Source organism: Antechinus flavipes, chromosome 3, assembly GCF_016432865.1.
Source record: "Antechinus flavipes isolate AdamAnt ecotype Samford, QLD, Australia chromosome 3, AdamAnt_v2, whole genome shotgun sequence".
NCBI lineage: Eukaryota > Metazoa > Chordata > Mammalia > Dasyuromorphia > Dasyuridae > Antechinus > Antechinus flavipes.
The window spans coordinates 43,998,643-44,025,780 of NC_067400.1; the positions used below are offsets into that span (position 1 = coordinate 43,998,643).

The 27,138-nt window shown below is 35.2% G+C and overlaps 1 protein-coding gene across 3 annotated transcripts in view; it reads left to right on the forward strand.

The window, feature by feature from the left end:
* Positions 1-7,259: 7,259 nt before the first annotated feature.
* HLTF (helicase like transcription factor) overlaps positions 7,260-27,138 on the forward strand; it is a 34,309-nt gene continuing 14,430 nt past the window's right edge. The window contains exons 1-17 of one of the 3 annotated variants that reach the window (XM_051983303.1): positions 7,260-7,347; positions 7,701-7,730; positions 10,943-11,150; positions 12,513-12,679; positions 14,579-14,712; positions 15,185-15,282; positions 16,567-16,641; positions 16,830-17,021; positions 18,014-18,103; positions 18,736-18,808; positions 19,008-19,104; positions 19,642-19,721; positions 19,801-19,845; positions 21,244-21,330; positions 24,032-24,132; positions 26,386-26,529; positions 26,943-27,081. In XM_051983303.1, the coding sequence (XP_051839263.1) occupies positions 7,328-7,347; positions 7,701-7,730; positions 10,943-11,150; positions 12,513-12,679; positions 14,579-14,712; positions 15,185-15,282; positions 16,567-16,641; positions 16,830-17,021; positions 18,014-18,103; positions 18,736-18,808; positions 19,008-19,104; positions 19,642-19,721; positions 19,801-19,845; positions 21,244-21,330; positions 24,032-24,132; positions 26,386-26,529; positions 26,943-27,081 (1,780 nt within the window). In that variant the 5' untranslated portion in view covers positions 7,260-7,327. The remainder of the gene's footprint in view (positions 7,348-7,700; positions 7,731-10,942; positions 11,151-12,512; positions 12,680-14,578; positions 14,713-15,184; positions 15,283-16,566; positions 16,642-16,829; positions 17,022-18,013; positions 18,104-18,735; positions 18,809-19,007; positions 19,105-19,641; positions 19,722-19,800; positions 19,846-21,243; positions 21,331-24,031; positions 24,133-26,385; positions 26,530-26,942; positions 27,082-27,138) is intronic. The other 2 variants (XM_051983304.1, XM_051983305.1) reach the window with 2 other exon arrangements.

Below are 27,138 nucleotides of genomic sequence, written 5' to 3' on the forward strand. Positions count from 1 at the left end.
TCCACTTTTGACTCTTTTTCACTTTAGAAAATTTTACACGACCCTGGGTAGATATATAAAAGAGGTATATAAATCAACCATTTACTGATAACAAATCCAAAAGATTTTATTTTAAAACAATTGTTTGGGATATATACATATAATTTTTACTATTTATTAATGACAAAAATTGCATATTAACAAGATGGATGTGCTTGTTTGTTTTTATATAAAGAATTAAATATTGGCAGAATATTTGATTCTGTAGGTCATGGAGCATTCAGAAAACTTTTACTATTGCCAAATTTTTCATGATCTTCACATTGTTACTTGACTCAGTTCAAGATAATAATACCCTCAGATGAACCTCAAGTGAAATGACATGTGTAAAGCATTTTGCAAAGCATTGCATACATGCTAGTTAGTATTATTATTAATTATTGTTGGCACATGTTGAGAAGGACAATAGCTTGTCATGTCAATTGGACTCTAATTCCAAATATTTAGCTAGGAATGAATGCTCTTAAGGCTTTTGCTTTTCTTTTTCTTAAATGCCTTATACATGGCTTATGTATTAATCATTTTTTCACCAAAATAACCACAAGTTAATACCATGTTGCATCTGAGAGGAAGATGGAAAGGAGGAAACTCAGAACAACAAAATCACAGAGAAAATTTGCACTTGGTATCAGGAATATGTTGCTTCCAATTAGAATCAGCCCAAAGGGAAATGATGTTTTAAGGGAGATGGATGGCTCTCCTTCTTCGGAGTCCTTCAAGCAAAGGCTGAATAACCATTTGCCAGGAGTTTTAGGGTGGGGATTCCTTTTAGGTATGGCCAGCCAAGACCCTCACAACACTTAAATCTGTGATTCTCTAACTCTTTTTCCAAGCATGGAGCATTATTTTTCTTCAAACTTCTCCCTCTCTTCCCCTCTCCCCTTCCAGAATCTTTAAATCAAGGATTTTATTTGCAAACTTGATATCGTTAGTGTTTGGAGACACCTGGTGGTATAATGAGCTTATAGAACAGTTTTTCCTCTTTCCGGAGAATAAAATACCCACAAAATCAGGAAATACAAAGAGACCTCACTCATATTTCAGAGGCTCCCAAACTTTTTCTGCCCCTGGCTTAACTTAACCTTTTTATAGGTCCAATTCAGTGCAACAGGAACCTAAGCTTATCTAAGCACATAAAAAATATAATTTTTTTCTTTGTCCTGTCCTCTTATAACATATACTAAAGCTCTTTGCAAACCAGACATAACAAAGAGCTATGACAGCAATACTTGTATGTCATGTTCACCTTCTAGTTTGTTTCTTGCTTTGATTCTGAATGAGATCAGGACTAAGAACCCTGAATCAAGGACAATTCTTATGAATGAAATGAAAACCACGTCCACCAAGAATAAGATATGGTTCTCTAAGTTCTTTAATTTTGGTCCCAATCTAAGTCACTTCACTGAGTGGAAATAAATTCAGAGATTCTGATTATCAAAGAGTTCACTTATTTCTCATTAGGTCTTTGAGCTAATTATTCTAGCACAGTATGTAAAGCATCATGTCTCAAACCCTCATTTATTCTGTTTTGGCAGATAGGAATATTTTCTTTAGTTGTTCCTTTCAAATGTTTTCATATATATTATCAAACTCTTTCCTTTCACCATCTATCCCACTAAGATTATCTTCTCTTCAATACATAAATTTTCAAATTTTTCATGGAATACCCCGACTTTTGGAATCTTTCAATAGGATAATGTAGCTAGTTATCAAATAGTCTTCATTATCTTTTTTTTTTCCTTTTTTTTTGGAGAGACATTTGGGATTAAGTAACTTGACCAGGTCACACAGCTACTAATCGTTAAGTGTTCCTGTTTCCCCTTAAGATTGATGTTAGCCCTGTTTGATGTCAGCTGGGTGCCAGTATTGCAAAATATACCTCCAACTCTATTCATGAGTCAATTTTCTTTTTCACTGTATATATAGTCTTTTCTTAGCTGTTCTTTGTGAGGATGAGGCAAAATTGAGGCTGTGGAAGAAATACTTTCATTTTCATTGAAAAATAAATTGGTGGGAACTAGTTTAGTCCTTAGTCATCAATGTAAAGTTATATCATAATAATATAATAGCAAGTCAGGTGGGAAAGGTCCAGGATTCTTAGGGTACAAAGCAGATGATAATGTCACTATCATTGATACAACTAGATCTCTTTCTGATAGGACCAAGGACTTTGCTGTGTTATTTATGTTGTTACTGTTCAGTTGTGTCCAAGTCTTTGTGACCCCATTTGGGGTTTTCTTGGCAAGAATACTGGATGGTTCTCCATTTCCTTCTCCAGCTCATTTGACAGATGACTAAACTAAAGCAAACAGGGTTAAATGACTTGTCCAGGGTCCCACAGATAGTAAGTGTTTGAGGTCAGATTTGAATTCTTGAAGATGAATCTTCCTGATTCCAAGTCCAGTGTTCTTGGTCACATAGCTACTCTATTAGAAGTAACACTTGAAACCAGTTCTTCCTGTCCCTGAAACTGACTGCGTCACAATTCATCTTTTAATTGGAAAAATGTATACCTTAACATATTAATCAAGACTGTGATTATATATTAACACAAATGATATGAAATGATGGCATTTAAAAAAAAGATGCTTATAATTTAATGGTAAGGTTCCTTCAAGTCAGGGAATATTTTGCATATATTTATATATGCAAAATATATATATATCCTCAAGGACTAGTGAAGTTTCTGGTACACAGTAAACACTTATGTTATTAAATGTTTTTGATTAATGTATTCATTGACAGAACTCCACTAATTTGTGGTAAATCTCTATGTGAGTAGAAAGAAGAATGATTTCAAAATGCAAGATAAGGACAAGTTTGGGAACTAACTCCTGGCACATTCTCAAAATAATAAAACTGATTTGTTGCATAATGATATTGAAATGCAGTATTTGTGTCTCTCTGTGTTTCAGCCCACATTTATTTTAGATGGTGGAGACAAGAAATAATAGCAACACCGACAATAAAAAGAGAAATAATGGCAACATGGAAAATGGGAGGAAAAAGATATTCTAGAAGTGTGTTACAAAGTTCTGAAACAAACATCCCATGTGATGTCTTGAAATATAAAATGAGGAGTCTATCATAAAGTCTTTTGCAAGATAATCGAAATGTAAAGTTTTACACTTACATCCCAAACCCCTATTTTCCTGAGTACAAGGTGATGCTGGGGGAGGGGGTGGAGCAGCAGACATGATATTTTATCTGAAAAAGTTCAATATGAATTAATATAGTAATTTTGTCTGTGGGTTAGTCGTTTTTCAGTCTTGTCTGATTCTTCATAACCCCATTTGGGATTTTTTTGCTAAAGATACTAGAGTAGTTTAGCCATTTCCTTCTTCAGCTCATTTTACAGATGGGGAAACTGAGGCAGAGTTAAGTGGCTTGCCTATTTAGACACAGTTAAATGTTAAAGTGGCATTTGAATTCAGGTCTTTCTGATTCTAGGCTCTATCTACTGTGCCACATTGCTGCCCAAATAGTGAAAAGGGGCTGTGTTAATGTATAGACCGTGGACTTTATGGGTTCAGGGCTGGGGAGGGAAAAGCCCTACTACATTCTGTCTCAGTCAGAACTCCGCTGGAATATTGTGTTTTTTGGGTGCCACATTTTAGAAAGGACTTTGAAAAGCTAGAAACTACCTAGACCAGGTATTGTTAATACTTTTTATATGTCCTGGGTTCCTCTGGCAATCAAGTAAAACAGAATCATGCTTTTTAAATGGACTAGTTAAATTCATAGGGTTAGAAAGGAAAACAAGTTACAATTCTAATATCGGGAAGATTTAACTTCAAATCTGAACTTAGAGGCTTTTTAGATATGTGATTCTTGGCAAATTGTTAAGTCTCTGTTTGCCTCAGTTTGCTCATCTGTAAAATCCTCCTTAATAATGCCTTAGTTTCCTTGTTTATAAAATGGGGATAATAGCACTTACCTCACAGGGTAGACATGATTAAATGAGATAATATTTGTAAAGTGCTTTGGAAACTTTAAAATCTATACTGGTTACACAAATGCTATCAATGCAGAGAACAGGTTAGCCTAGACAGCATCTGAGATGACTCTCCCAATTCCAATCAATTAATAAATATTTATCATTTTATTACTACAGATTATCCCAAGATTCTGTATTAATCTTTTTTCTTTTACTTTTATTTTTGAAAGGAAAATATTTACTCAAATTTAAAGTAAATCAGGATCTGCAGAAATCTGGAGTGAATGTTTCAAGAGCATGGCAACTGGACGATTTGTTTCAAGGGAACTCTCGTGTGGGCTAGAATGAGGGTGGGTGTTGGGTAATGAAATCAAACTAACAATTTCTGAGAAAGAAATATGGCCTTGGTCCTACTGTAGAGTTGTGAAAAGTTACTTGGTCTTGTCCTATGGCCTCCAAGGGGATTCGGGAAGCAGAGTTTGTGGAACAGATCTTGAAATATAAATGTGTAAATAAATGCTTTCCATCGACTAGGTGATTCTGTGGAAATCCATAGAAATGGAAGGAAGTCTGGGAATGGGAAAGGGGACTGTGGAAAATGGTAACCAGGATTAGAACAAAAACAGATTCCAAATTCCTACCTTAGACTTCAGACTGACTATGATGATAATATTTCAATGTTCTATTAGTGATACAAAGGTGAGTCCACAAGATTAATGTATATGTATTTTTCTATATGTACATATAATCATATATTAAGAAATATTCTCTAAATTATATAATTAATCTAATATTATATGATAAATTACATAAATCATATAATTCATACACATATACATACATGTATGTGTATATACATATCTTTATACTACAATGCAGATATATTATGTTTAGAATAGAACTTCTTAAAACTTTTTCCACTCGTGACCTTTTATGCTGGAAAAGCTTTTACTTGACCCTGGGTTAAAGGAATATAATATAGGTATAGAAATCAAAGAGTTACAAAGATAATAAATCATAAGTTCATAACCCCACATTCAGTTACATGACTCCATGTGGGGTTGTGACCCACAGTTTAAGAAGCTGGGATTTAGAGAATGTGAAAAATGTTACAATATATAAATATGTGTATAAATGTGTATAAACAAACACAGATAATATACGTTCATATATATGCGCATATTTTATTTATGTGTATACACATATATGTTGAGAACTTGAAGACTATATCTGATCAGTCACATGGATGAGAGATAGGTATGTATCCATTATCTATAGGTAAATAATGTTGATAAAAATGGAAATCCTATTTCCAGATCTACTCATATAAAGCTATCTTAGTATAGATGCATTTTGAGAAGAATAATATCAAACCAAGTGGAGGGAAAACTGGTTGGAGGGTCAAAAAATGGAATTTTTCCTACTAGATGCTTCATAGAACTTGATTTGAGTTTATCCACTGAATAAACCTGATGATTAATTCTGGCTTAGGTAAACTGAAATGATAAATTCTGGATCATTTGAGGGAAGGTAGCTGTCCATAAATTCAATTTAACATTCAAAGTTTGCATTTGAAGTCATAGTTTTTACTCTTTTCTGTGCCCATCAAATTTATCACGAGTTTGGTAAAACTGACTTCTATAATTTGAATTTCTTCTTTAAATGAACAGTGAATCGCATCTATTGTATTGTTAAAAAAAAAAAAAAAGGTAGACAGAAAAATAACTTGGGGAACCTTAGGATCATAAGGAAAGTCAAGGCATTGTTTGCCCATTGTGCTTCCTGTAAAACTGGGTTTTGAACCCAGTTCCAGATCTAAAATAATCCCATCTGTTCATCTGATCCTAGAGTAATTGAGTTAATATATCCCAGAATCCCGCATCTGAAGAGACTCAAAGGCAATCTAGTCCCAAACCAATGTACAGTTCCCCCAGGGGCCATCGAGCTTTGGTTTTAATGGCCCTCTTCATCTCTGGGAAGTTTAGCTGAAAATAAATCCGTAAAGACGCTCTCTTGCCCAACTCCTCTAAACTGAATTGACAAGAGGTTTTAAAATAGATTTTTAAAATCTTAGCGCTATCATGAGGACAATTGGAACTAACTGCGTTCTAAGGGAGCAAACGTTCCGAGACGATTGTTACCAAAAGCCCCCGAGGTTCCCTCCTTTAAAAATCTACAAGGCTTTTAAAGATCTAGCAGTCCCATTAATTCCATTAAGGCAGACATTAATTCTGCACCTACTGAGTGCAACCCGGGCGTGGGAAACAAAAGGAAGGAGCGCGAGCACGAGAAGGATAAGAGAACAATGCAATTCTACGAGGCACACCTAATTCAACCTCCCTAAAGGGTGGGTATTGTCACGCCTTCGTCAAATGTACAGTCTTTGTAACTTTAATTTTTTTTTAAGTTTTTTTTTTTCCAAAAAAATTATTATTTAGAAACAAATTACAAGGTCAAGAACAAGTCGTACATCTAACTTCTGATTAAGAATCTCGAAGATATGCAAAATGAAACTTAGTTTCTAGAGCTATTCCCCAAGGCACAGCACCGGAAACATTGGGTTCCCGGGCTCGAGGGCTGGGTATCTGGGGGCGTGCGGGATGCAGTAATCCCAAAGCGACCCCAGGATTTGCCTAGGCTGCAGGAAGCAAATGGGGCGGGAGGTCCCCAGCTCGGAAAAGCAGCGGAGTTCAGGTGCAGGTAGGAGTGCTCGGTGCAGGGAGCCCTTACAATTTTAGCATAGGCTTGGATATCACAAGTCCAGAAAGCCTCTACTCACCACTCCCCGTTACCCCTCGAGTTCGCCCTCCCCAATCCCCCGGGAGGGAGGGACAGCACCGCGCGCCAACCCAGGGGGCGGGGAAAAGCCCGGATGAAACCAGCCGCGCGGGGTCCGGCCCACTCACCTCTTTGAATTGCAGCGCGGGGGCGGTAGCCGCCTGCCTCTTCTACACGGTGATTGGTTAAGATCCAGGCGATCCTGCCCTCGATTGGGGCGTGCCGCTGCCAGTCTCGTCAGATCGCGGGGCTGGGTTTGTTGCGGGAAGGGAGACGGCGGCGTCGCTCGACGACGACGGGCGGAGGAAGGGACGCGACGTCGCCGCCGCCGCCGCCGCTGAGGCAGAAGCTGAGGCAGAGGCGGAGTGAGGGGAGGTGCGGAGCGGGGCGGAGAGGCGGCCCGAGCTTCGGCTTCGCATCCCTCTCGCGGCGCGCTCGCTCGCTGCCTTCTCCTCGCTTTTCCTCAGCGGCGCGGCCCGGACCCGAGCAGCAGCGGCGGCGGCGGAGAAGCGAGGCGGGCCGGGGGGGCCTGAGAGCGGCGGGGTCTCGGACCCCGCCTTCGTGCCCAGCGCCATGTCCTGGATGTTCAGGAGGTGAAGGGGCCGGGGGAGGGGGGGCGGGTAACGGTTGGCCCCGATCCCCAAATCAGCCCCTCTGGGAATCCCCGCGCTGCGCGTGGCGGGTGGGAGGGGCCCGTCCTGCGCGCGTCCCCCTCGCCCTCCCTTCCCGTCCTCAGCTGGGGGTCCCCTGTCCGAGACCTTGGCCCGGGGCGCGGGGGAGGGGAGAGGGAGGGCACCTCACCTGTCCGGGCTTTCCTCCGGGGACGGCCCTATCCGCGGGATCCCTGAGAAAAACAAACCAACAGAACCCAAACAAAAACCCCAACTGGGGAGAAGTGTTCACGTGCTCTCGGCTTGACCCGAGGACTTTCTCTTCTCCCCTCTAGGACGGACGCGCCCCAGGTGTTCTTTAAAGTGTGAGTTTTCCTTCGTGCGTTTTAAACTTGTCTCTCCGATGCCGCGCGGCTCGGTCTCGAGGGAAGCGGGCGGCCCCGGGGGAGGAGCGGTCGCTGGGTCCGCGGCGCCTGCTCTCCCTTCTCCCTTTAAATAAAATGCGGGCTGGGGGCGCGGGGCGTCAGGAGGGTGGGGTAGGGCCGAGGCTTCGGACTAAGTACTGTGCATGGGGGGGGGGGGTTTTATGTTTGGCAGACACTTGGGGCTCCTACTTCATTCGCTGGAGAATCTCATAAAATAGATAACGCGGTGGTTGCCCCCTTAGCGGATTAGATAGACCAGTTTAAGTTGCCAGGGGGTGGGATCGAGGGAACTTGGTGCAGGAAACAGTTGGTGCCCACCTCGGGCCAGGCACCGGGCTCTGGGGGTGTGGCACTTGTGAGAGAGGTTCTGGGACGTGTGGGCAGAGGGAGGAGTTTGGAAGAGGCGGCGGATTCCTCCCGGGGCCCGGCTGGAGACTGAACTGTGCTCAGTAAAAGGGAGGAGTGGGAAGGCTCCACTAAGGAAGTCGGACTTGACTCAGTAAAAGAAAGAAGCTGCCCCTTTGCAAACCTTAAACACTAAGGAACTCTTACTATGGTAAAAGTGACACGATTTTGGTCTGGGGGGGGTGGGGTGGGGTGTAAGAGACTGACGGTGAAAGATACTAATCATTTGTGGAAATGGAAAAGAAGGGATGCATTTTATTGGCTTGCTCCAAAAACTTTTTAGCTGCTTGAGTTGGAGCAAAGGAGAAAGAAGAAAAAAGGCTATTGCCTGATAGAAAGTGATGCTCTTAGCCTGGGTAGAAAATGAGGAAAGTTGCTAGACTGAGTAAGTTACAACTGCTGGCCAACAATCCATCCAAGTGCAGTTTTAGGCAGGAGGGGGAAAATGTGGAACAGGACCTAGGGAGACTGGAAGCCACAGACAGAGCTAAAGAGAAAAGGTAATATTTTGCTGCTTACATAGTCAGCAGAAATTACATATAATTTTGGAGCTGATTTTTAAAAATGAAATCGTATAACATCTTAAAGTAAATTTTACAAAGATTGGCACTGCCAGACAGATTTTGAAGAATAATTTGGACAAGTCAGTGTTTCTGTATGCAGCAAGTTGTAAAAACTTGAACATGATTCTTGTAATTTTAGTATCTTGATTGAGAAAATACATAGTAAATTTAGGAATTCAGTGTTTTTAAATATTTTTTTTTATACTCCACTAAATATAAAGCATAAGTAGCAGAGTAGATAGACCTTTTGGTCCTGGAGTTAGGAAGACCTGAGTTCAAATTCAGTCTCAGACACTTAACAAAGCTGTATGACCTTGGGCAAGTCCTCATCTGTAAAATGGGGATAATAGTAGTAACCTACTTTGAAGGGTGATTGTAAGAATCATGTGTGGGATAATTGTAAAGGGTTTTAGCCTGACATAAGTGCTATATATTTTATTATTATTATTTATTACAATTTAGTCTATAGAAAGTTTGTTTAACTTCTGAATCATTTAATAGAACTGGTTAGTCTGGAATCATTGATCAAAACTATATCCTCAAAATCCAAATCCAACATCAGCATTGTATAGGGAGTCGGTCCATTTGTTCGCACATGCATATACATATATATATTTAATGACAAGAATTTTCTAGAATACTGACACAGATCCTGAGCAGAGGTTTTTAAATTTTTCCATGTAGCAAGTTCTTCCCTTTGGTGAAGCCTTTTGATCCCTTTTCAAAATAATGTTTTTAAATACATAAAGATTACAAATAATTACATTGAAATACAATGGTTTTGGTTTTTCTTTTTTTTAAGTTGACAGACCCAGGTTAAAAACTTCTAATTTAGAAGATCTTTCACAATTTAGTCATGAATGATATTTGTTTTCTATTTACTGATTGATAGCTTTAGAGGGAAGACCATGATAGCAAGTATTTGTATGCTATGTAAATACAATAAAACTATTTAAAGTAAGATTTTTATTATTTATACATCAGTTTTAGAAAAGAGATTGGCTATTTGATGAACTTGTGCCATGTGAACATCATTTTAATAATTCTAAAATTGCTGTTAGTCCTAGATGAAATAATTATACCCTCAAATAGTAGAGACAAGTGATTTCATAACAGCCTTATTTTTTGTCTTTTTTTTTTTCATTCCCCATGAGACTGACATAAGGGTAAAGTTAGAATATAAAGCATATATTTAGAATTAAAATGGTTTTTGTAAATAAGTTGTTAGCCACATGGAAAGGAACATATGAAGTCATTTGTTATAAAGTACTTTACATTTCATGGTTGGAGTGACAAATATATTCAGGGCAAACTGATCATGGGGAAAGAATTTGGATAGGTCATATTTCAAGAATAGGGGAAAAGAGAGGAACATATACCATGGGACCCTAAGATGAAGGTCAAGAGGTATTGGACTTTTGTGGGAGGGGCAAGTAGTCCAGTTATTTTGGATCAAGGATTAGAGATGGTGATTTTTAAGGGATTGTTGATTGAGATATTTTGTGTTTATATACTTCTATATATGTGAGCCAGAGGAGGATGGTATATAAAAAAAAGGTTTCCTGAAACTAAATGGATAAATTCTCAAAAATCCATTTACAAGGTTATAGAGATAGCTCTTTATAAAATAGTGTTACATTATACATGTATTTTTTAAAATTGGGTTTTTCTCTGTGTTCAAAAGAAAACATTTGGAACCTGCTTTTTAAGTATTTAAAACACCTCACTCACATTAAAATTGTAGCATATATAAAAACTAGAAATCCAGGTAATAGAGATACTGTATTTTTCTGATCAATTGGCTGTTTAAAGTCTAGTTCAGATGTAAGGGCAGTAAGAGCTCCTGGCTGGATCATGAGGTAGTCACTTAAAAGGGGGAAAAGGGGAAAGGAATCTCTTATTGGTTACAGATCTTTTGATGCTAAATTCAGTTTTTTAATATCCTTTTTTTTTTTTTTTTTTAATAATGCTATCTCCCAATTCTCCTTTTATGGATGAGGACAGGGAATGAGACTTGCTCAGGATCATTTAGTTAATGTTAGAACCAAAGAGAAGTCTGACTCCCAGACAAGTGCCATACAATTTTTCTTGTATCTCATTGTCTTTATAATATTGGATAATTTGTTCATATTTGATAAAAGGACAACCCAAAGTAATTGATTTTCCCCCTCTTGTTTTAATTAGAGATCCTCTTTGGAAATATTTGCAGTCTTTCCAATATGGAGTCCATGGAACTTTTTCACACTGCACCTATCCCAATTTATTTTCTCCTTTTGATCCTGAAGACATTGTCCCTCCAGATGACTTTATAGCTGGTGATGAAGATCTAGATTCAGTTTTATTTGGAACTTTAAGAGGTCATGTGGTTGGATTACGATATTACACAGGAGTGGTAAGTAAAATATGGGTATTCGCTTCATTTAATAATCTGGTTATTATAATTGAAGAGGTATTCTCTTTTTTTTTTTTAATAACTTTTTATTGATAGAATGCATGCCAGGGTAATTTTTTACAGCATTATCCCTTGCATTCACTTCTGTTCCGATTTTCCCCCTCCCTCCCTCCACCCCTTCCCCCAGATGGCAAGAGTCCTTTACATGTTGAATGGGTTGCAGTATATCCTAGATACAATATATGTGTGCAGAACCGAACAGTTTTCTTGTTGCACAGAAAGAATTGAATTCAGAAGGTAGAAATAACCCGGGAAGAAAAACAAAAATGCAAACAGTTTATATTCATTTCCCAGTGTTCTTTCTCTGGGTGTAGCTGCTTCTGTCCAACTTTGATCAATTAAGGCTCGAAGAGGTATTCTCAAAGGGAATATGATTAGCAAGTATAGTTTTCCATAGTAGGGCTTACTTGAATTCTTTACAAGATAATGATTTGGTAATAAGGAGGAAATAATATTTTCAAAAAGTGAGTTTTACATGTTAAAGAGAGTCAATATGCATATTTTTGTATTATATCTTTTTAGTTTTTTGAAATCTCCTTTTCATGTCCTATTAAAATGTCTGGCTAATTCTGTTTTTGTGATGATGTCTCCCTCTCCCCCCCCCCCCTTCCCCCTTTCTGTCCCTCTTTTTCTATGTATTTTCTCTGAATCTTTGCTTTGGACTTTATCTGCTTCTAATAGAAGTACCTATTCCTCTCTTCCTTATGAGTTCCTGCCTTTTCTTACTAGTGTACCATATATAATGTGTTTCTTTAGATTCTTGCTTATAATCAATGATATAGCCTCTCTGGTGTTCATAAACTGTCATCAAAGTGGACTGTGTTTTTAAACTGAGGAGTTGTATGTATCATAACCACTTTGCAAAAAATGAAAGCAGGAAAAGCAGTACTGAAGAATTAATAAAAATGAAATTACTATTTGAAAAAATTCTAAGAACTATAATAGATACTTGACAAAATTTTAAGTTGTGAATAATGATTTTAATTTCATCTTAGTAAAATAGTACTGTTTTGAAAATTTCAAAACAAAGTTTTAACTACAAAATTAAGATAGTGTTGATTAATGTGCAAATTTTGAGAGCTTTGATCATTAATTGGTTAGAACTAGTCTTTCAGATTTGAAAAGAAAGGGCAGTAGCAGCAAATAGACTTTACCACATTGAAAGAAAGAGAAAATATTTTTGAACAGTTATAGACTGAAACTTGGGAAAAATACTTTTGAGTATTATACTGTAGGCTTTGAGCAGTACAATTTAAGGTATTATAAATTAAAAATGTTACTTCTGTTGAATATTTTTATTAGGTTAATAATAATGAAATGGTGGCACTTCAGAGAGAGCCTAATAACCCATATGACAAAAATGCAGTGAAAGTAAATAATGTCAATGGAAATCAGGTGGGTCACATAAAGAAAGAACTTGCAGCCCCTCTGGCCTACATCATGGACAACAAACTGGCCCAAGTGGAAGGGTAAGAATTTGGTTTGAAGAATTTTACAAGTAACTTTAGTCTAATTCTGGAGTAGTCAGTATTTTTCTTATTAGTAATCAATCATTTTTTCTTAAGTCCATAAAGTACTAACTTACCCTTGATGTCATAGTGTGGTGGTTAAAGATCAACAATAAAAGTATCTCTGGAAGTTTCAGCAAGTGGAATGTTCGTGAACAGATCAAACAGATTTTCACACCATCTCCAAGTCTTTTTATTTTCTTATAATTCTTTATGATTTTTGTGGGTGATGGGGAATTAGATGACTTTTTAGGTTTTTGGGGAAGTATGTGGGAAGAGTGGTGCAAATTAAGAGTAATTGTTAATTGATGACAGGCAAAAGAAATAGGAACAGTTCTGTTTATGCTATAACTTTATCCTCTCCATCTAATAACTACATTAATCATGTTTATATGGAAGTTTCTTTACAAATAACCTTCGGAGACAGCATGTACATGTAGTTAGCATATAAGTAAAACTTTCTTGATTATAAAGAATTCACTTACTTGGGACAGTGTTCATAGGAAACATATCATTCTATTTTTAATTATTTTGTCCTGCCTTTTGTTTGTAAGATCACTTAACATTGTTTTGCTATTATTTAACATAATGGAAATATATTCAGTAGGGACTTAACTTAATGTTCATTGATAATTCTAAGTATTGTTCCATAGAAATCTTGTAACTAGAATAGTAAAGTTTCTTTGGACTATTTTTTTTTTTTTGACTTAGAAACAACCTAAAGTTGTCAGTGCCTTTTAAAAACTGTTTTGGAAAGCATATAGATGCAAAAGCACCAGCTTAGCAGCTCTTAATGAGTATATTGTTGTGCTACTTGTTCTGAAGTTAAGCCCAAAGTCTCTCTCTTATTTCATTCCTGATGTATATATAAAACAACTAGAGGATGAAATGGCACTGTATAATTCAACTTTAGATATTTAAGTTATAAAGAAATTTTATTTCTAACTTCTTTTAAGTAGCAGGCTTGACAGTTTTAAAAGATTGATTTGGCAGTGTAGTAGTAATAATATTGTCATTAGTAACTGGGATTTTATATAAAAGCACTATATACATTCTCTTAATTTGATCCTGTAAATAAGTTGATGACTATTGTTTCTTCCTCATAAAGTGGAAATAATAAATATTATGAAGACTCTTTTTAGATCTAGCCTTGCCTGTTTAAGTTCCTCAGAAATAAGGATAGTGTATAGTAATACTTTGGATTCTTAGATATTTCTGACTGAAATAAAGCCTGTTTAATATTTTTATCCTTGATTCCTCATCCTGCTTGTTATATTCTCTGTGTAGCTGAATTATAAGAAAGAACAGAAAGTAGTTTGTATTGCTAGTGTAAAGAATCCTTATTCTATTAGTGCTGAATTCTGGAAATAGTACAGTATATAACTTCAGTCAGTTATATACCTTCTTATTTGTTCAAATCCTTCCTGATCTGTCATGTTCCAATTCTTCTGGTAGGACAGGTTTCTAAGTTGCCCTGTTGTTCAATTATATTATAATCAGTTCAATGTAAAGTTCTCTTATATTCCAAATTACACTATTACAAAAATTATCTTATTGAACTTCATTATCTCTTCCACATTCTGACTCTTAACTAATCTGTTTTCCCATTTTCTACTGACTTTTTTTTTCCCCTTTGATTTTCAGCTCCTACTTGGTATTTTTCCCTGCTTAGTTCTTAGGCAGGACCTTAGCAAGAATGAAAGTTGAGACAGATAAGGGATTTTCATTATAGTTTTTCATTCTCTTTCCATATATATTTTATAGGAATAATTGAATGAAAATAATTAGTTTTAATACTTTTGTGGAAAAAAGCTAATGAAAAATAAAAGAATCTGTTTTATTCCCCCCAAATCTTTATAGGGTGGTCCATTATGGAACAAGCAATGCTTTTACTATGCCTGTTCAGATGAGTTTTTGGGGGAAAGAAGAAAATAGAAAAGCAGTGTTAGATCAGTTGAAGAAACATGGATTTAAATTGGGGCCTCCACCAAAAAGTAAGTTCAAAACTTAATTATTTTGATATATTAACTTTGTTTTCTATTGTGGTTGAATTTGTCAAGTTGTTCCTAAAAATGTAAGGATTATAAGACTCTTTTGATAGGAGTAATTTTGTTTAGTCTGCCCATTTTCTTTTTGAGTTCCCTAAGGGCTTAAAATCTCTCTGCTGAAGCTTCAAAATGTAATCTTTTTATTCTACTGTCTCTTTAAAGAGATGATTGGTTATAAATAATGGGCTTTTATAAATCATAAATGTTGTGTTGTGCTTCAAGGAGATGTTGGAAGAGGGTTTTTTATTTCCTCAGAGGTTTGCTTTTAGTAATGTAAGATAATCTGATAGTTAGGATTAAATAAATTTTTTGTCCAGAAGATTTTTAGCAAAACATATCACTTTGAAAATATTTTTATTTTTGTATGTAAAGTTACTATAATAACTTTTGGTAATGTGGTTTGTTTTGTGGAACACAGGTTCAGGATTTAATTTTGGTAGTAGTTGGAGTTCTGAAAGAGCTGGACCAAGTTATAGTGTACCTATTCATGCCGCTGTGCAAATGACAACTGAACAGGTTTGCTTCTTTTCTCTTTTGGGTTTTGCCTTGGATTAGAGTCTTTTCTTCTGTCATTAGCTTTGGTTGATCTTGCTGTATTTACCAATGCTCACCTCTTAATCTGCTTTTTGAATTACTGGTCTAGAATATAAATTTTTTTTAATATTAATTGCTGCAAATACACCACCTAAGCTTAGAGTGTAAGCATGTAAATACTGTGAATTTAGGGTTGTAATATCTCTATCTTGTATTATTATCCTAAATAATCTGCTATGATAATATTTTTGTGTCCATATGCAAATTAACTTAAAGTCCTTTGTGTTGGCATGTCCTTTCCTTCTGACTGCTTGCCTCTTTCCAACTAATAAATATATCAAAAACATACATTAAGTGTTTATTATAAGCCAATCACTACTCTAAATGCCAAAGTGAAATGGTGCCTATCCTCAAGCAACTAAAATTTTAATAATTAGGAGTGGTATCCATCAGAGAATGTTTTGGTCTGCGATATCATAGGGTTATTGAGTGGGGCCATATGAGAGCTGATCTTTCCAGAAGCAGTGGTGGGATTGATTTGATATGGGTTCCCAATGGGAAAGTGGAAAGAAGGGTATGTTAAGGGGGGAGGGAGAAGAGAGCACTGGGTACAATGGACCTTTGCTTTCAATCACATTCAGGATAGCAACAGGAATACAACTACTTAAATAGGACCCTGATATATTTAAAGTATATAAAGTCTTGAATTCATTCTCCAGCCAGAATTGTGTTATGTTAATGTAGTTACTAATTGGAAGCTTCAAATTCGGAATTGTAAGAACTCTGAAGATTATCTAATCTCATTTTAACAAATGAGGAAACTGATACCTAGAGACATTGAGTGATTTACCTAAGGTTGTAGACACTAAGAAGCAAGTCTCCTGACTTGTACTTATGTGCTATTTTCTTCTGTGTCCCATTGCCTTTGTTTTAAGAATATATAACTTGGGAATTGCATAGTTATGTTGTTTGGAGTAGCAGATGATTTTAAGTCTTTTGTAGAAAAAGAATAAAAGACTGAAACAAGAATATCCCAACTCTGATGCTTTTCTAACTCTGACCATGTGAAAGTTGCTCATTTCTTTAGTCAATCCTCTACCTAGGGTGAAATCTGCTGGATGAATTCTCCTAAACAGAGTAGCAATGAAATGATGGATCCTTAATGTATAAGCATTTTTCTGATATAGCCAAGTATTCTAAAGACATAGATTCAAGTTTGATTTTTATCTTAGTAATTTGCATTATTATGACTATTTTGTATTACAGCTCAAAACAGAATTTGACAAATTGTTTGAAGATTTAAAAGAAGATGATAAAACTCGTGAAATGGAACCAGCTGAGGTACTGAGTTTGTAGTCTTAATATTGAAGATTACTTGGTCTGTTGTAAGTGTGCTATAAAATACTCCTGTGTCATTTTGGACATTTCTGACTTCCTTTTCTGTCAGATTATTGTATTCACCTTTTCACTAGTTTCTGTGGAAAAATAAAGGTTTGTGCTGTGTCTCACAGGATTTCTTTCACTTGTAGGCTATTGAAACACCTTTACTTCCACACCAGAAACAAGCATTGGCTTGGATGATTTCACGTGAAAACAGCAAAGAACTACCTCCATTTTGGGAACAAAGAAATAACTCCTACTATAACACAATTACCAATTTTTCTGAAAAGGAACCACCAGAGAATGTTCTTGGAGGAATTTTAGCTGATGATATGGGTTTGGTAATTGTATTTTTTTTTTTCTCCTTAGAATGGGCAATAACATTTGGGGGTAAGTGAAAAGGGTTTAGGTGTGAAAATAAAAGTATAATATTGTTCATAATAGGTTTTTTAAAAAATGACTCATTAAAGGGAAATAGGTATGTTGATCTGGATTTGAGGAACACATTTTTGACTTTGTAGGGAAAAAAAAAATCTTTCTTGTAGTTTCTACCATGTAAGAGCAGTATTTTCCTCAGTTCTTTAAATTAAATGAGAAATTCCATGTAATTTTCAATTTACAAACAGTTCCATGTTCCTAACCTACCCCCAGCATTTTGATAGATAATTTGTGGGTTGGGTACCTACATCTATTTCCCCTTGCTGTTTTTCTAATCCTTGTTTATGTATCTATAAGCAGTTGGAGAAAGTATTTTTTAAAAATTACTAAATTCATATACTTCCAAGTTCAACACATTGTGCCTTGCATGCATACTTTTATTGCAAATTGTCACTTGTGTCTTAGTTTCCTCAAATTGAATTATCTTGTCAACAATATTAGAGAAATAAGAGCTTTTAACAACAAAAAGCTTTTAAATAGAACTTGTTTCAAAAATAACTGAGTTGAAAGAGTTAAGGGTTAAAAATAAATTTTTTTGAAACTCGACATAGTAATGTTTCAATGCACTTTGGGTATATCAGTTAAATAATACATTTCTGAGATGCTTGGTACTATATAATAGAGCCATTTCTTTCCATGTCTTTTATAGGTGACAGGAGAGTTATTTTTCAAATGCCAGTCATATTTTGCAGCACTTTGGAGTTTTAGATCACTAGTACATTTAGAGTTTGTAGAGAAAACCATTAAATGCATAAATTATATGTCATAAATACCACTGGTCCACTATACTTTTCCTTTGGTTATATGGTACATGGATCATTACACAAAATAGTTATGAAACATCTTCCAGTAATCTAACTATATATATTTATAAAGCCTTTTCCCCCCTCTTTAGGGTAAAACTCTTGCAGCCATTGCAGTGATCCTAACCAACTTCTATGATGGCAAGCCTCTTCCTGTTGAAAAAACTAATGAATTGAAGGAGGTGGAGTATTTGAAAATGTTTTGTTTTATGAGATGTTTTTGGAAAGCAGTCTGTACAACTTTTTAGTTTGTCTATTGGGAAGCAGTTACTTTTCCAATTCTTTTTACATTGAGTTCGACTTTGTAGGAAAAAAATATCCCTTTGTCCATCCCTTCTCATGAATAGAGCTCTAATTGTCACTTCTATATTATGTGGTGAGAATGTGACTTGTAGCCATAAAAAACAAACAAACAAACAAAAAAAAAAGCCCATTGCTATAAGTTTGTTTGGAAGTTTAATTAAAAAAATCTGTTAATTCCAATTAATTTAATTTATGAATCAACAATATTATAGTTCATAGTAATAATTTGTGTTTGAAGCTTCAGCCTAAGGGCAATTGGTAGAAGTTTCAAAGGGATAGATTTGGGCTTGAGGTGAGGAAAACTTCCTCACTGTAAAGAGTATTCCAGATGTGGAATGGGCTGTCTTGGGAGACAGCGTAGGGGTTTCTTCACTAGGGGTCTCCAAGGAAAGGAAGGATTGTATATGTTGTAGAAGGGATTGTTTTTCATATATGGCTTAAAATAAACATCCTCTGAAGTCCCTTCAGACTCTGGAAAGTTATGATCATTAAAGAAAGTCTTTTCATTTAGGAACATATTATTGATAAATCTGCAAAACATGGAGAAAATGATGACAATGAACAAGTGAAGGAACTGTGTAAAGGTAAAATTTTAATCCAAAAGTGCATAGTTTAAAATATTACCATTTAAATTAATTCTAGTGTCCATTGACACATAATTCTTTAAATTGAGGGTTAAGAACTGCAATTCTTAAGGTTGGTCTGATGTTTTGTTTCTGCCTTGGTATGTATTCTCATATTTTTAATCACTGCTTCATATGATATGTATCTTTTATTTTTAAGTAGAAGAATGTACTGCTAGTGAAGAGCCCAGTGTTTCAAACATCAAGGAGAAAAGTAAAGATTCCAAGTCAGAATTTACAAGTACTCGTCCCAAAAGGTAAGATTATATGTTGGGGCTTGAATATGACTCAAACAATGCAGGTTTTTCTCTTGGAAATGACTATATCTTTAATTTACTAATGTATTATCTCCAGTTATTTTTTCCTAACTCGGCTTGCAATTATTGATGGAGAGAATTGGGGGGGGACTATTCTGCCCTACTAGAGTGCCCACATAAATGAGATCACAGATATAGGAGAATGGTGACCTAGATCATTATGGTTTTCTAGAATAGGAATAAAGATGCCTGGACACACTCTTTGCGTTTTTGCTTGCTAAATGATGGGAAAAATGATTTGTTAAATGTTACAGAGTATAGCCAAACAGTAACATTGAAAAACCTGTTTTGAACTTGGCTTTATAAAATTGAGCTATTTTCCATTAGTAATTTAAGAAAAATTCTAGGGTAAGAGAAACCTGATTCCCTCATGGCAAATGTAACTTTCAGGACCAAAATTCATGGATAACTTGCCACTTCGGTGTCTAGTTCCGTTTTCATATGTCTGATTTTTTTTTTTAACTATTTATTTTTTAGAAGAAAAGCCACTGTTAAGTATACTGAAAGCAGTGACTCAGAAGAGATGGAATTAAATGAATTGCCACATAAAATAAAAGGTAACCTGAAATGTCATTTGATTTACTATTTTGTCCTACATGCTAATTGATTGTGACAATTTTTAATGTATTTTTACAGCCAGACCTAGACAGGAACAGCCAGTGACTAAAGGCAGAATTAAAAGTATGTATTCTCTATGTATTTTTCTCTCTACTTGGTAGCTGAAAGAATATTAGAATAAATTTTACTAATTTATTATTACTGACTTGGAATCTATAATTGCACATGGACTTAAGCTTAAATTTGCTCTTCTGATGCTGAAAAAAGAGATTTATTAAACAAATGAATGATTTATAAATCGTGGTAGTTACAGTAATTCTTAAATTTGCTAAAAGTTGCTTAAGACAGCAGCTCTTAGAAGCTTTCAAAACATTTTTTAAAAGAAAGGCAATAGAAAGCAATCCCAGAAGATTGTTGGCAAGTCATTTGCCACTCTTAAATGTTCTTAGAATGGAGTGTGCAAATTCTAGGGATTTCAAGGGGTCCCTAAACTTGGGGCAAATGGCATCTTTCTTAAAAATGTAATTGGCTTCTGTTGTAATCTTATATATTTTATACATTTAAAAACATTCTGAGAAGAATTTGTAGGCTTCATCAAACTATCACAAGAAGACCCAAAAACCTATATATCCAAGACAATAACTTGAGAGTTGAAGTCCATCTGAATTGAGATAATTTCCTGTTTGGTCATTCTCTGTACTTAAAATGAAATCACAGGAGCAATCCTATGGAAATCTAGTCGAACTTTCTCATTTTACATAGAAAGAAATTATAGTAGTTGGGGAAAGTGTCTTGCTCAGAACCATTCATTAGTTCTAGAACTAAAATTCAAGTGGTCTTAATAAACGAGCCTATTTGTGTGTTGACCAACCACAGTGTTCAGTCATTTTTGTTGTGTCTGACTCTTTATGACCCCATTTGAGTTTTCTTGGTAGAGATAATAAAGTGGTTGGCCATTTCCTTCTCTTATTTTATAGAAGGGGAAATTGAGGCAAACAGGGTTAAGTGACTTGCCCAGGTACCCACAGCTAGGAAATGAGGCAAGATTTTAACTCATCTTCCTGACTCCAGGCCTAGATCCACCTAGCTGCCCCTTTGAAAACTTAATTAATACATATTATTATGTATTATAAAAGTAACTTTAAAATTTAATTATCAAGTTTTTATGTTTAAATATTGCCGTCATTCCAAGTTATAAGTTGTACTATATTAAGAAATGAAATTACGATTAGCTGACTGCTAATGACTGATCCAAAAATTGAGAGGATAATGTACTTGAGAAAGAATTCTCTATTCCTGGTGCTGAGATATTGGAGACAACTTTGTAGATTACTTATCAGGGAGTATCAGGCCAGCCTTATGTTGAGATATTGGAGACAACTTTGTAGATTACTTATCAGGGAGTATCAGGCCAGCCTTATGTTGACAGAGTCTAGGGTAATAAGTTCATGTTAGTGGGTGTTCCCTCATTGCAAAAGTTTACTATAACTTAGTGCTACCATCTCTTTTTTTTTTTTCCAGGATCTTCTAAGGTTAAAGAAGATGCAGACTTTGCATGTGCACTTGAGCCATCTGCCCCTCTGCTAAAAAAGAAAGCCATGAAAAAAGGTCAGTAGTGGTCTTGTTTTTTTAGATCAGCCAAGAAATAACCTAAGTCGATAATTTTTTTCATGTATTATACATACAAATTGTCTGTTTTTGTAGCAGACAATAGAGTATTCTGTGTTTATAGTAGAGTTGAGAGAAATGGATTTCATTTTCATTGTTAAGCCAGGTTGAAAGACTATAAATAGTTGAAAAGATCATGCAGAGACTTTGAATGTTATTTTGTTGATTTCAGTGAAAGAATGAATGGAATTTGGGGGGGGCTATTATTTTTAGTTTGAAATAATCATTTTGTGAAGTGATAAAATTATAAATGAATATAGTCTTTATTTAATTGGTTCTCTTATTTTTACTTTAAGTATATATATATAGTTCTTTGGGGAAATAACTTGTAGACTTATTTCCTAATTTATGAAATCAGGAGTTTGGTCTTTTAAAAAAAATTTCTTTGGATTCATGCCTAGTAGTAGGATTGTTAGAGCAAAGAATATGCATTTTAATTTTAAAGCCCTTTGGGCAGAGTTCTTATTTTTTAGTCATTTATCAATTGGGGAATAGCTCTTATTTCTTATAAATTTGATTCCCTAAACATTTGAGAATTGAGGCCTTCATCAGAGTACTGGCTTAACTATTTCCCCCCATTTATTCTATTTTTTCTCCTTTCATCCTGTTGCTCCTCAGAAATGTTTTGCTTCTGAGAGAACAAGCCCCTCCTCCAATATGCCCTCTTTTCTGTCAACATCCACCTTTCTTGTATCCCCTTCTCTTTCTACTTTCCTGCAGCAGAGAAATTTTTCTTTTTCCTTACTTGTCAATAGTATTTTATTTTTCCAAATACATGTAAAGATAGTTTTTAGTATTTATTTTTATAAAGATTTTGTGTTCCAAATTTTTCTCCCTACCTCCTCATTTCCCCAAGACAGAACAATGTGATATGATATAAAGGTTAAACATTTGCAATTGTAAGATAGATTTGTAAACCCCATATTGAGTGTGTGTGTTATTTCCTCTTTGAGCCACTTGTGATGGGAGTAAGTTGACTCCCTTTCTCTTCTCCCTCTTCACTGTGAAAGCTTTTTTTTTTTTTTTTTTTTTTTTTGTCTCTTTATGGCCGATAATTTATATCATTTCACTTTTCTCTTTCCCTTTTTCCTAATACATTCTTCTCTCACCTCTTAATTTTATTTTTTTTAGATATTATCCTTTAATATTCAACTGACTCTGTACCCTCTGCCTATATGTACTCCTAACTGCCATTATAATGAAAAAGTTCTTAGGAGTTACAAGTATTGTCATCCTTTGTAGGAACATTAAACAGATAAACTTTAAATTCCTTACAATTTCCCTATACTGATTACCTTTTTATGTTTCTCCTTAGTCCTGTATTTGAAAAGCAAATTTTCTATTCTGCTCTGCTCTTTTCTTTCATCATGAATGCTTGAAAGTCCTCCATTTCACTGACTGTTTACCTTTTTCTCTTGAAGGATTATATTTCATTTTGCTGTGTTAGGTGATTCTTGGTTGTAATCCTAGCTCTCCTTTGCTCTCTGGAATATCATATTCCAAGCCCTCTGATCCTTTAATGAGAAAGTTGCTAATATTGTGTTATCTTGATTGGAGGAGTTTGATTTTCAAGGCTTCTTAAACTTTTTCCAACCCTTTTTACCCAAGAAATTTTCATGTGACCCCCAGGGATATAGGTATGTAAGTTAGGTGTGTAGTCATCAAATGTACTGATGATAAATCATAATTGTGACCTCACTATTCATTTATTAGACCTCATATGGGGTCTCAACCCACAATTTAAGAAGCTGGACTTTAGATGGCTCTCACGTTCCTTCCCACCTCTTTAATCTGTCATCCTATATTGTACTTTCTTATGTTGCTGTCTCTTCTGACATTTGTATACTTTTGGCTAATTGAACTAACAGTGAATTGAGAACAATAATTGTCAGGTGAATTTTTAAAGCCATTAAGTTGAAAATAAGGCAGGCAGTATATAATTTTGCTAGTTATAAAGACCAGATGCTGGGATTAATGTCTTTGCTAAGCAAGGATTTTAAACATTTTATTTAACTCTTTTTTACAATTGTGCTGTAACTATGTAACTATTTAACTATGTAAGTTAGTGAAGAAGTCTGGAAAAAATAAAAGTTGGCCAAAAGATTTAAAGAAATGGATTACTTACAAACTTTCAGATTGTTTAGTTTGATTTAACTGCTTTTAGGAGATGTGAGAAATTGTAGAGTACAAAATAAAAGTCAGTCATTGCTAAGAATTTTAGGGAATTTTTAATATATAACAGAAGAAAAAAAGAAACTTACATTTATGGAAAACTTAGCTTGGTTGAATAACTTGCTAAGCAGTGGGTGCAGTCGAATTTCATTTTAATATCATATGCTATCACCTTCTTTTCTATACTCTTTTGCCATCTAGAATGCCTGGTTTCATTCATGCCATAATGACTTGCACATAATATGGATAAGTATAGAATCAAGTATAAATTGGGTTTTTTAAATCACATGGCTTTGCATTCTCAGTGTATGGTATTAGTCATAAGGGTAAATAATATAAGAGAAGTAGAGACTATTTTGCATTAAAATGATTACAGCAAGGATAAACTGCTTTATAAATTTGAGTGATTTAAACATAAGTATACTACATTTAAGACTGTGTTTCTATTAATGATAACTTACTCTTTCAGGAGCTACTACCCTAGTACATTGCTCTAAGAAAATTGACACTGAAGAGAAACCAAGAGCAACATTGATCATCTGTCCTCTTTCTGTTTTAAGCAATTGGATTGTAAGTTTTATTACTACATCTTAAAATTTTGTAATATGAAATTAACTTTAAGTCATCTAGAAGTGCCACTTCTGCTCCATTGTATCTGTAGTTAGCAGAACTTTTGCTGAAGTGAACACAACTTTCATCCTAAGCCAAAAAATATAAAAGGAAACCTATCTAGTTGTTTTTAAGAATGTATAAACCTCTACGCACACTTCATAGAAACCAAAGTAAAACAATAAAGAAAATATCTGTCAGGTGCCATAGTCAGTTAACAGCTCTGTGATCCTGGGTAGTCACTTAACTTCTGCCTCCGTTTCCTCATTTGAAAAATGATGATGATAGCACCTATTTACCTCTGTGGTTCATTGTGAGAATCAAATGAGATTATCATTGGCCTAGTGTCTACCAATTAATTCTGTGCTACACAAAGACTTAACCCTTCTCATTATAAGGAAACTAGACCTTTTAAAATGTAAAAATTTTCATACAATTCTCTGTGTGATTTTATTTTATTTCTACTATTATTAGCAATTAGTAGATGAAAACCAAAATTAATATTTTTTTCTGCTTCTCCTTTCTTAACTTTTGCCAAGCTTAACTCTTTTCATATGTGCTAAAAAGAGAGAGATGTACTAATAGGAACTGCAGAGTGGGGCTTTAGGAAGCTTGAGGAGAGGCTGAAGAGTCAGTGGCATACCTGTATTAATTTTTTCCCCATTTATAAAACTGCAGCAGTCCATCTCTTGTACTGCCATCTTCTATTGTAGGGCCCATACCAGGATATAAACCATTTTTAAAAAGAAAGGAGCTGGTATTAGAAGAGAAGAACAATTTTTTTCAGTCATTCCCAAAGAGATAGGCACCTACTTTGGTTCTGGGTCTTTACTGTCATAAAGAGGATGCCATATTTATTTTAGTGTATAAAAGCATTTTGTTTTACCTTTGACTTTCCTGGCATATATAATTAGTGAAAGAACTTAAAAAAATTCAGAATGGAAATTCTGAAAAGTTTACTGAACCTCTTCACAGCTCCACCAAAACCGTACATAAGAGTATGCTCATATTCTAACATATATTGTTGCCAATATCTTTGTCATCTTTGTCAATTTAAATGGTGGTAAAGACCTCACCAGTACTTGAAATCTCCAACTCTCACAACTGTAACATGAAGCATATTTTTATGTTGTCATTTAAAGTTACAGTTCCCGTCACATAATGAAAATTTATCATGTAATAAAAAATCAGGAATTCAGAGAAGAAACAGAAAGAGTTGTTTAAACTGATTTTTGAGTGAGGTAAGTAGAACTAAGAACAATATACACAGACTACAATGGAGAACAGATAATGAAAAATAATTTCTCCTTCCATATATTGTTGTTTGTCCTTTGTTTTTGAAGAGGACTGTGACATCAGGGAGGTGCTGCCATGAACTGCAAGTCAATTGGATTTGAGCGAGGAAGGGCTGTTCAAAGTCACTTGCCTCACTTTCCCCTTCAGAGCCATCTGGTTCCAGGGACAAGATAATATTTCAGGACAACTAGAGATGGCTCTGGATGCAATGGGAGATCTTGACCTTTTGAAGCCCCAGTGTGAGGCATCGTTCAATCAGTGATAAGGCTAGGTAAAAAAAATGAAGCAGAGCAGAGCTTCTTTCACCTAGTAAAAAAAAATAAATAAATCAGTCTTGAGGATCCTCAGAGTTTCTGGACAAAATAGAAAATTGTCATTTGCATTCACTCTGTGCCAGTCAGAGCCTAAGCAGTGATCAGCGGGACATGACTTCAAACTTGATGTTTGTCTTGGTCAGTTGGTGAGAGCCAAAGTGATTTTTATTAAGACATGGTTCTTAAATGAAAAAAAAAAAATGTAGCCCATAAAACCCAAAATATAATTTATATTCCTTTGAGTAAAACACCTGCAGGAGTGAGCCTGATGACTCTGCATAGTCCTCCTTTTATGTCCTCTTTGAGAAGTAAGGTCTGTCAGTAGTTAGTTGGGCAGCACAGCTTCTTTTATTTCCTCCTCTCTGCCTACCTTCTCCGTGATATAATGGCAGAGGACTTAGCTCACAAAATCTATTTCAGCTTTTAGGAAAACGATTTGAAATGACTATTGTAATGTTAAAAGATGTTAACAGGATTTAAAAAAAGATACATCATTTCTTCACTGTTAAGTGTGTGTGTGTGTGTGTGTGTGTGTGTAAAATGTTCATATGTAGCTTATGCTACAATTGTTTTTTTTTTAACCACTTTTTTTTTTTTTTTTTAGGATCAGTTTGGACAGCATATAAAATCAGATGTGCACTTAAATTTGTATGTTTACTATGGTCCTGATCGCAGCAAAGACCCTGCTTTGCTTTCAAAACAAGATATTGTATTGACTACATATAATATTTTAACTTATGATTATGGAGTAAGTATGCTTGAAATTGTTCTATTTAGAATCAGATATTTCCAGTGTTTGTTATTCTAGTTTTTTTCCACTAGGAAATGTTTATAATAGTAATAAAGAATATCTTGCACAATTTTTTTAAAAAATGGACTTAAATACCTCGATATGTAGTTTTCTAGTACATCTAGGATACTGTTTATTTACCCTCCTGAAGACAAGTTTAAAATTTTATATTTTAAAACATCATAATAGCAAAGTTGAAATTTTGTCAAGGATTACATTGCCTGGCATAAAATAGGGTGATTTTGCTATGCTCAGTGATTTCATTGGCATTTCAATATAATATCATGTTATTTTGCTATAGGCTTTTCATTCCTGAATTTTTAATGAGTAGTATATCAATAGTTGATATGAGCTGTTATTATTTATTTCAGAGCAGAGGGGACAGTCCATTACACAAAATAAGGTGGCTGAGAGTAATTCTGGATGAAGGCCATACTATCCGGAATCCAAATGCTCAGCAAACAAAAGCTGCATTAGATCTAGATGCTGAAAGAAGATGGGTGCTGACGGGTAATCTACATTTGTCACAGTTCAGTTTAGTCATTTAAAAAAATGTATTAGAAAATA